The sequence below is a fragment of the Teleopsis dalmanni genome, chromosome 1 (assembly GCF_002237135.1).
Source record: "Teleopsis dalmanni isolate 2A chromosome 1, ASM223713v2, whole genome shotgun sequence".
Taxonomy (NCBI): Eukaryota; Metazoa; Arthropoda; class Insecta; order Diptera; family Diopsidae; genus Teleopsis; species Teleopsis dalmanni.
The window spans coordinates 226,796,865-226,807,608 of record NC_051846.1 but is presented as its reverse complement, the minus strand read 5'-3'; the positions used below and the strand labels follow the sequence as shown (position 1 = coordinate 226,807,608).

General features: G+C 32.6%; 1 protein-coding gene across 1 annotated transcript in view; it reads left to right on the top strand.

Moving 5' to 3' along the window:
* LOC119667567 overlaps positions 1-10,172 on the top strand; it is a 15,478-nt gene extending 5,306 nt beyond the window's left edge. Inside the window, exons 3-4 of the mRNA XM_038076872.1 lie at positions 8,478-8,822; positions 10,008-10,172. Of these exons, the coding sequence (XP_037932800.1) occupies positions 8,478-8,822; positions 10,008-10,172 (510 nt within the window). The remainder of the gene's footprint in view (positions 1-8,477; positions 8,823-10,007) is intronic.
* The last annotated feature ends 572 nt before the right edge of the window (positions 10,173-10,744 follow it).

Below are 10,744 nucleotides of genomic sequence, written 5' to 3'. Positions count from 1 at the left end.
TCAATGACCTGAAATCAATATTAACGAAAAATCAATATTAACAAAAGTGATATTTGGAATGAAAAATAAAGTGGGTGTGATCGCGGAGTTGGAAACTTCTGAAATGGGAAAAGATGTCTTAAAAAATGGTAGAAAACTGCGTGGCACTCAGATTTATATTGGAAAGGACTTAAGCTTTACTAGACAGGAAAATAAATCAGCTTTATTACAGCTGAATAGAGATCTTGAAGCCATCAAAAAGACTCGCAAAATTTATGTTAAAAAGTGAAGGTGACTTTATGGAGGAATTAAAACGTTTGTATGTTGAGACTGAAGTTAATGAAGTGATCGAGAGAAACACGCTATATAAGAAAATAAAACCAAAAAACTGTTAGCAGAGAAGGAAATAGTCGTGTCAAATTGGAGTACACTGGCCTACATTTCGCTAATAAATATCAAATATGTCAAACAAAAAATAAATACTGTGAAACTCAAAAAAATGCAAATGCAGACAGGTCAGACACTAAATCAGCATATAAATTTAAAATATTATCGCATAATGTAGCTGGTTTAACTAATAAGTATAAGTATATAGAATTTATGAATTATGTTAAAAAATTCGACATATTTGTTTTATTTGAAACATTTTTAGTAAGTTAGACAGATTACATATATTGAAAATACATTTAGGGAATACAATCTTCATTGGGAGACTGCAATAAGAACAGCAAATAGAGGTCGAGCCAGTGGAGGAAAACTGTATGATGTACGAAAGCAATTGCAATTTTGCGGTACTGTGGTACAAGCCCATTATGAACTCAACAGTAATCGAGATAACCACTAATAATCAAAAATTATGTTTAATCCCAGTTTATCTAAATTGCAATAACTGGCAAAATGATTTCAATAACTTAAGTGATATATTAGTGGAAGCTCAGAACGAAAATGTGATGATAACAGGTGACTTCAATGCACGAATAGGCGAAGAACAATGTCTGGAATTCAGCCCGAGTATGCAGTGGTCTGAAGTATTGGACCACAGAGTAGCAAAGGATACAAATGTAGGTAGAAATTCCTTCAGTTATGCCCTGCCATATGTAACAAACGAGGCTTTAGATGCTCCAATAACGATTGAAGAAGTCTATGCAGTGCTCCAGAATTTAAAAAATAACAAGGCCGCAGTTGAAAACAGAATTCCAACTGAGTCTTTAAAATATGCCACGCCACAGTTTATAGAGCGTATGGCTAAATCGTACAATTATATATTTGAAAATGCAGTCCCACCTGATAGTTACAAAAAAGCCATATCGTTTCCCCTATTTAAAAACGTGATCCAAATAACATAATGTAACAAATTGTAGAGAAATAGCATTTCTTAATACATCAGCCCTCCTGTATAATAGAATTAAAAATTGTGTAGATGAAAACAACATATTAAGTGAATTTCAATCTGGATTTCGAAAAGGTTACTCCACAGTAGATAATATTTTCGTTCTCACTAGTGTAGCGTAAGAATTTATTGCAAAAAAACACGAAGTTATATGTTTTATACGTAGATCTTAAAGCAGCTTTCGATACAATACAAAGAAATGCACCAGCTGGATCTCTCAACAAAAATTTTGAAAATACTGCAAAGTCTATACTGCAACAATAAGTCAACAGTATGGGACGGAAGATGTACTTCGAGATGGTTCCAAACGTGTACCGGAGTGGGGCAAGGATGTGTCTTAAACCCTATATTGTTTGCACTGTTCGTTAATGACTTAAGTAAATTTCTTCCCGGTAAACCTGCGCTCGATGTTAATGAAACCATACTGATACTGAATGGCCCCAACTGGAAATTGTCAGCGGCTTTTATTAAAAATGCATTAAAATATAGGCAAAATATTATTAACGAAGATTTTTAAATTAATTTATTTGAAATCTATTATTTTTGGTATAATAATTTAATTTAATATTTATATTGTATTGAGTTTATAAGTAATAATATTTATTTAATATTTATAAAAACTAGTTATTAAATTAATCTAAACTTCCGGCAGACGGCTAAAATGCCATAGCTGTGTAAGCTTTATATATATAATATAATTGTTTTTAATTTTTATGTAATACAACAAATTTAAAATGAAGTAAAATATAAAGCTAATAAATACTAAAATACTAATACTACTACTAATTTGTTGTTTTGTTCAAATTTGATAATTAGAAGTCTAAATTTATTATTAGTTGCATTTTTATTATTGTCAGTGCAGGTTATATTTGTTGGTGTAAAACATACTAAAAATTACAACTCGCACATATCAGATAAAATAGTAAAGAATACAACTCTGTACATTTATAAGTTATTATGTTATTTTGTTTCCTTTTCATATCTCTCTCTAATAAAGTACACCAAACTGAACAGACGCGTATTTCTCCCTGCGGATAATCTAACAATATGAGTCATTATGGGCAAAGGAAATAAAATAGAATCATTAGGCATTAAAATTTTGGTAATTAAGTACTTCAAAGAAGGCAAATCCTATCGAGAAATAGGAAACTTTTTGTTCCATTTTCAAATGTCCAAAATATTAGAAAATACAAACAAAATGATTCAGTAGAAAATATGCCTAGAAGCGGACGTCCAAAAACACTTTCTCATCGAGATGTTAGTTATATACTGAAGGAAGTGCATAAAAATTCAAAAGTTTGTGCCCCAAAACTGGCAAATGACATCGCTAATAGTTCGAGCAAACATGTTCATTCAAAAACCGTCCAAAGGGCTTTAAGAAAGTATTGGTACAAAAGCAGAGTTCCACGAAAGAAGCCACTAATAAGTGAAAGAAATAAGCGGCTTAGATTGGCATTTGCCAATCTAAAAAGTTAGTGCCCCAAAACTGGCAAATGACATCGCTAATACTTTGAGCAAACATATTCATTTAAAAACTGTTCAAAGGGCTTGAAGAGAGCATGCCAACACGTGGAATTTTGGAAAACTGTGCTTTTCACTGATGAATGCAAATTCAATTTGTTAGAAAGTGATGGTCGTGCAAAAGTCTGGCGCAAACCTAACACCGCCATTCAAACTAATAATGAAGCACGGTGGTGGTGCTGTGATGGTGTAGGGAGCCATTGGAGCAGCGGGTGTTGGGAATTTAGCTTTCATTAATGGTATAATGGACCAACATCAATACAAGAGTACATAGCAACAACATTTACAGCCTGCCTTCTGTGCACAAATTAGGTCTTGGACATAATTGGATTTGCCAACAGGACAATGATCCTAAACATACCGATTCTCTAGTGAATCGGTTAGGACATTAACATGGTTTCAAAAAACTGTGTTTGTGGAAGAGAGGTCCACTCAGACAGAAATCTTTCTGAAACAACTCCTATAAAAAGAAAGTTGAAAGAAGAATCATTAGTATTGGAAAAAACATTAAAGATATTGCAGAAGACATTTGAGGAAAAACCCTGTTTCCTTAAATTAAAAGATGAAGAAATTAGAGAATGTTAGAGAAGGAAAAAAGAAGTTATTTAAATCTCACACAGAACATAAAACCATACATAATATGGCACAGGAATCAGGGCAAAGTTTTGATAGAACAGCTTTGCAGTATGTGTAAAAAGTTGCCAATCGTCATCCAAATGGATACAGGCATGATGTACACTTAAAGACTAAGGTTTTTGACGTGAACGTAGTTTACGTGATTTCGAATCAAGTTAGCCAAAATCTTCCGGCTTAACTCACAGCAGTTTTATAGCCTTGGTGAAACTTCAGAGTATAAACTTAATCGCCATTTTTCCATTGTCATTTTGTCATTTTGATCAGAGTATTATTATTAATAAAAGTAGACGTGAAAATTACCCAACAGCCGGTACTGCGGCCTGAAGAGTCCTATTGTAGCAATTTCACTATTGATTACACAAAGCTCTTTAAAGCTTTGTAAACAAAATCTAGAACTGAATCTAGAGAAGAGCTCTTAATCTGCTCGGGTCACAGAAATTTCATATGAAAGAGGTTTCTTCTGTGCGTTATTAAAGCTGGACAGTCACAAAGAATGTGCATGGTCGTTTCCTCATCTTCGAGGCATAATCTGCATTCCGAGTTAGCAGATAATTGTAGTTTATGAAGGTGATATTTCAGACCATAAGGATCTGTACTGAAACCCGTTATCAAACTTAAATTACATTTTGAGAATTTAAGAATGTCTTTGTAGGAATACAGTGTTATCAGTGCTTTGCTTTGTCTGAGTCCTGGAAAGTTTACCCAGTACACCAGCCGCATTTGATTTTCCCTTTCCTTGATAATCTGTTTTGTACTGGCCCAGTTATATTAGATTAGTTAAGTTGTTAATGTAGACGAGCATCGTCATTTTTTAAAGTTTAAAAGAAGAAGAAGTATTCTTCTTCATTCAATAATACTACAATTGCTTTTCTATAATACACTGCCTCTTTGTGTATATCCATTAAATTATAATTTAAAAATAAATTTTGAGTATTTTGAAATTATATTTTTCTTTACATATTTTTATTATCTTAATTTTTATATATATTCTTATATATTCTTAATAATAGCATATTTTTATAATAGAGATTTGAAATCAACTATTCGTTGTGCACCCCGTTTAACAAATGCTCACGTCAGACTTAACTGCATCCAAAAAAATGCGGTTCAAGTGTTCAGTAATACAATTGCTTTATGAATGAGAACACTTTTTAGGTCCAACTTGACGGAGCCAAGTTTATTATTTAGTAATACAGCCGAATTTTTCCTTTTTTTAATAATCTTTTTAATATGTTTAACTCAAGCAGCACAGGCACTTTAGGCTTAAGTGGTTCCGCTGACCAAATGAACTTTCTAGTTACGGCAGAAAATCTTCTAAAGTCTATTGTAATTAAAAATACTGAAGGCTTATGATAAGTCTTTATATATAGATATAAATGTTTATGATATATATTTTGTTTTTAGACATAATAACTGAAAATGAATAAGGGCGAAAACAAAACTAAGAGGTAGTCTATTTCCTTGGAAACCAAAACTAAAATTTAGAACGGTTGGCAGAAGGTCAAGGATCCACAGCTGTTGGTAAAGAATTTGGATACAAAAACGTGCAGGTGTAATAAATTCATCCAGTAATTCTGCAACAAATAATAGCGCTGCTAAACGATCATCTTATTCGTGAAACATTTTGATATAGAAAATGGAATAGGCGCTTATATTGTGGATTCAACAATTAAATCAAAAACGAATGCCAGTTGACGGAGAATTAATTAAAGAGAAAGTAATGCGATTTTATAATGAGTTGAAGAATTTAGAGCCGTCTGGTTCATGGTCTCACATTGGAAGCTTGAAATTTTCGGAAAGCACTGGCTGGTTAACCGGGTTTTTAAAACGACACGCACTTCACACTCTGAAGACATTGTGCGAACCTGCATCCTCTAATGTTGTGAAATTGTGCCACTAATTGGAACAAGAACCAGAAGAAAGATCTGAAATAAAACTTATTACTGAAGAGAGTAAAGAATCACAAGAAGAAAAAGAAACAATGGCGTCGTACGCAAAGCAAAAGTAGACGACGTATTTATTTAAATTTTTGATGGCTCAGAGTATGCAAGCTGGAAAAAAAATCCTTAAATTGCTAGAGTTTAAAGAGTGTAGAGAGCAGACTGTGCGACAAAGATTAGCATCCGAGAAAGAAGATGATTGGAACAAAAAGTATATTAGAGCTACGAACTATATATACAGTTCAATATCAAATTAGATTAGATTGTATTATTAGAATGTATTAGCCATTTAAACACAAGCTATGAAATAATGAAAAAATTCGATTAAATGTACTCGAAGGAATCAACTGCTCTGCAGATAGTTTGCCGTAGCAAAGTAGAAAATGTTAAATTGAAAAATTTTGAAAACGAAACAATATTTTTTGATGATTTTGAAAAAGCAAATGCATTATTAGCTGCAAGTGGGAAGTTGGACGAACAAAAGAAACTTCGTTATATGGTAAAAGCACTACCACCAGAATATAACATATTTCAACGATTTCAGAAGTTTTGGCCGAAAATAAACGTTGATAATTTTACAGTCAGCTTAGAAAATAAAAAAGAAAATCGTTAAATACAGATGATGTGTTACTAAGTACAAGTTTCCTTTATAAGATTCGTAAGGATAACCAACCAAGAGATGATTATAGGGAACTTCTGGAACTTGCATTAATGTTTTTAGGAGAAAAGCCGAACTGCAGCATACAGTTTTAATCTGCTGGGGTTATACAAGATGGATGGCGAAAGCCATATCTGCATTAAAAATATTTTTATTTAGGAAAGAGTTCAAATTGTCTACAGAAGAAGAAAATGCTCTTTGCGATATATGTATGTTTATTATTAAAGTGTATGTTGAAGTGTGGTTTAATGCTTCGTCATCAATCAAAGCTCCATTCCAAGGTTTCAATCTTCTTTCTACTCTCAGTCAATATGAAAAAATTGATGAAAATATATCTAAAGCTACTTTGGAGAAATTATGTAATCATCTTTGGTATTTAAGCTCCGAGCTTGTTGGGGGGTTTGGCATTTTTTGATTCAAATATATAGTCTAAAACAAAAAAAAGATGGTTTCGAATTTGAATATAGAAAGTGATGACATGGACGTCGAGAGAGTATCAATAGATCGTGCAAAAATAACTGAAATGATCGAAAAGGGAGTTGAACAGTTTGTATGCAAACATATTAAAAACATTTTAATCGTTTTAAGTTGTGCGATGACTTTTTGAAAGCATGTCCTACAAAATGGTATGAGGACCTTAGTTGTATTCAAGCTAAGAAAACGCTTTTAAGCTTGAAAGTACTAAACGATACGGCAGAGCGAGGAGTGAAACTACTGCTGGTCTATAATTCAATTTAAAAAAAAAAATAAGAATCAAAAACAGTACATATTGAAAATTGTTAACGATTACCGCCGTCGTTTTCCAAATTGTAATAAGAATACTTTGCTCCAGCAACTTTAACTAAAATAATAAAAATTATGTCGGAGAAACCTAAAATTAGTACTTTTTTATAACTAGAATTAATAAATTTTAGAAAGATTGGATTTATTTTAAATTTTTAGGAAATATTAAATTATTTGTAAAGCTGACAATTACATTCATAGTATATACTTGTAAAGCTAGCAATCGGGTGACTTCGACTTATTTTATCTATTTCACAATAATTATTAGAAATACAGAAAAACTTTGTATGAGTGAATTGTTTATTTTAAATAGGCCTATAACTTTTAGAAAGACAGTTTTTATGTAAAATTAAATATGTCAGAGATATAAGCAATCAAAGATGAATTTTATGGAAAAATTCGTTATTTTTCAATCTTTGGGGCTCTTGGAGCACCATTTCCACTTATCCAATTGAACTAAAATTTTACACAGATTATTTTTTTTTAGTAAAATAAACCGATCTGGGGGTGTCGTCAACCGATTTTTCGCACCACATGGAGAAGAACAATCTGACAGGAAACTAATAAATCATTTAACGAATTGAGACATTTAGCATTAAACAGAAGTACTTGGCGATTTTATGTAAATAGTCTATGTTCCTGATGGAATACGGCTTATATTATTATTATTATAATATGTTAGAATATAAAACTACTTTTAAAATAATGTTCAATAAAAAACCTAGCATAGAGCACTTAAAAATATATGGAAGTAGAGTTTTTGTGACGATATAAATAATCAGAAAATTATTAGTAATAAAATTGTGAATGAGACTAGCGAAAGTAATAAAAAAGTGGAAATTAGGTAGTCTAATAGAAAGAAAAATCCAGTATTAAGATACGGTTATGAAGAAACTGCAACCAATTTTATATATGTAAATTGTGACGCAAGCGTCCCTGGTAATTTTTATGAAGCAGTAAATAACCCAGAAGGGTATGAACAGGGAACTAATAAGGTTTGCAAGTTAGTAAAATCATTATATGGTTTGAGAGAAAACCCAAGATCATGGTACAATTGTTTCAATGAATTCGTTATGAAATTAGGTTTTGAAAGAAGCAATTATGACTATTGTCTCTTCATAAAGATAATGGAAAACCAAATGACGTACATACTTCTATTTGTTGATGACTTATTAATATGTAGTAAGAATCAACCGGAAATCACATAAGTAAAACAAAGTTTAACAAATTAATTTAAAATGAAAGATATGGGTAAAGTTAGAACGTATATAGGCATAGAAATAAATCACAATATACGAGAACAAGCTTTAACATTAAGTTAGTGTTGTGTATGAACCAATATGGCAACACAGTTTTGTGGAGTTTCACAGTTTATCATTTTGACTGAGTAGTGTGTGTATTAGTAGTTTTTTAGGCATTAAGTTAAACTAAGCAAATGTATTATTATAATTTGAATTAATAAATAACGTAGAAATACAAATGTGGTGTCAGAAGTGGGATCGGGAAAATGAGTCTCATAGCAAGCGATATGAAGGCCATGACGAAATCACTTGCGGCCCCGATTCGATAGGCAGTGACGGAAGCGGCGCAAGGCGCTGCTGTTAACAATTCAACAAATTCAAACGCAAGTTCGGTGCAGACATCTAAACAGCCATCATTTAAGATTGCAGAATTTAAATTCGGAGAAGGATCCTTAGTGCAGGATTTTTTCACGCGTGTGGACTGGGCACTAGGTTTGAGCAAGATACCGGAAGACGAACAAGGCAAGTATGTACGTGTACACAAAGGAGCAGAACTCAACGATGCTCTTAAAATTCTCGATAGCCCAACTGCACCTGACATGCTCACATACAACGAAACAAAAAATATTTTAATTCATCATTTTGACGATACATGGAATAAGTACGCTGAAAGCGTTAGGTTCTGGCAAATTAAACAAGGGAAGAGAGAGTCAATTTCCAAGTTTGTACTTCGCTTAAAAGACGGTGCTAGATTCTGTAGTATGGAGAGTTCTTAAATAGAATGCTGGTATAGCAATTGCTATATAAGGTTAAATCGCGCATTATTTGTGATGAAATAGTTATTAGAAAACCAAAAAATTTTACTGAAGTACATATGAAATTTCGTATACATTCGAGCGAGCGCAAAAAACAACAACAGACGACAAGAGTGCAGAGTTAGAGCAACCAAGTGAGCCAACATATAAGCTTAGTTGCGTTCCAATAAAAAAAAAACACTAGTGAGAACAATGGAAAAGCGATGCGGGTAACAAAAGAAAGACAGCGAATTGTTATGGATGTGGAAATCAGCACCTCAGAAGAGAGTGTAAATTCAGTAAGTCCAAATGCTTTGCGTGTGGGAAAGTCGGTCAGTTGCCAAAGTATGCAGAACGAAATAAGACCAAATAGCAGAGGATGAACCGGAACCAGTTCAACAAATACTCAGAATTAATGCACTCAGTAGGAAGAATGATGGTTCCTGTAAAAATTGATGGAAAGGAAATTCAAATGGAATAATACACCGGCGTTCAATATGTGGTAATTAGTTTCAGAACTCTTTGATCGATAAAACCGAATTTCAAGTTGCTTAAGAGTGATAAGCTATTCACAAGCTACACAAGCGTCAATGAGTAAAATAGTACGGCGGCTTAGTCTGTATGTTGTGGAAGGAGATTGTGATACACTAACGTCAAAATTAGTGAATAATTCATTTGTAATAAAAAAAATATACATTTTGTGGCAAACTAGTTACATATTTTTGACACCGACACACGTTTAGTGAACACGATGCAGAACTATGGTTCACACAAGTTGATGCATTATAGTAAGGAATTTATTCAAAATTATTCTAACATTGAACTTCTACCCCTAGTCTAAAGAATTATAGGAATGGGAACAAAATTTTCTCTACAATTTGAAAAAAAAAAGATGTCAACATGATTACTATCATCAAAGATTTTGAATATTGCATACAACAACATCCGTATAACAATAATAAATTAGACCAATTGATAATGAAAGGAATGAATATTATGGACAACAACTTAGTAAAAACAATAGTATGAAAAAAGACATAAATATTACGAAAAAAATCTATACAGGATAATGACAACATTGTTATGACAAGAGCAGATAAGGGAAAATCTACTGTTATTTCATACAAGGAAGAATATGTCCAATATATGACAGAGATATTTAGTGATGAAAATATGTATGAAGTTGTAAACAAAGATCCTACTACATCAATTGAGACTAAAAGTAATTAAATTATTGACTCACTATTAAAAACGAGAATCACAAAAACAGAGTTGTATCCAGAGTTCGGAATGTGGTGCACAAAATCGCACACTGCACTGTGCGAGTGGAAATTGTTTTTAAAATATGCACACGCACATTTGTGGTGTTAAGAAAAAAAATGCACGCACTCAAATTTGTTGTGCGATTTCAAATTTCACATCGCACAAAGCAATGATTGTGCACACAGATTCATGCACACACATTTGTGCTGTGCGACTGATTTACAAAAATGTGCACAATCAGATGTGCGAGAAAATTTTATGCTCGCACCGCACTGTGCGACAAAAAATTGTCTTTGCACACGAGTGTGCTGCTCATATTACGTTTGCACAAATGTGCACAAATGTGCGACTGCACAAACGTGCACAAATGTGCACAAATGTGCGGTTGCACAAACGTGCACAAATGTACGATTTTGCGCTTGCACCCAAGGGTGGAAAAAAATTACAGGAACTTCACAATTTTGTTTGAAATAGAAAATATTATATTGTTGCAAATTTTGAAAAAATTGATATTTGCGTTCTTTGGGACTGTAACTTAT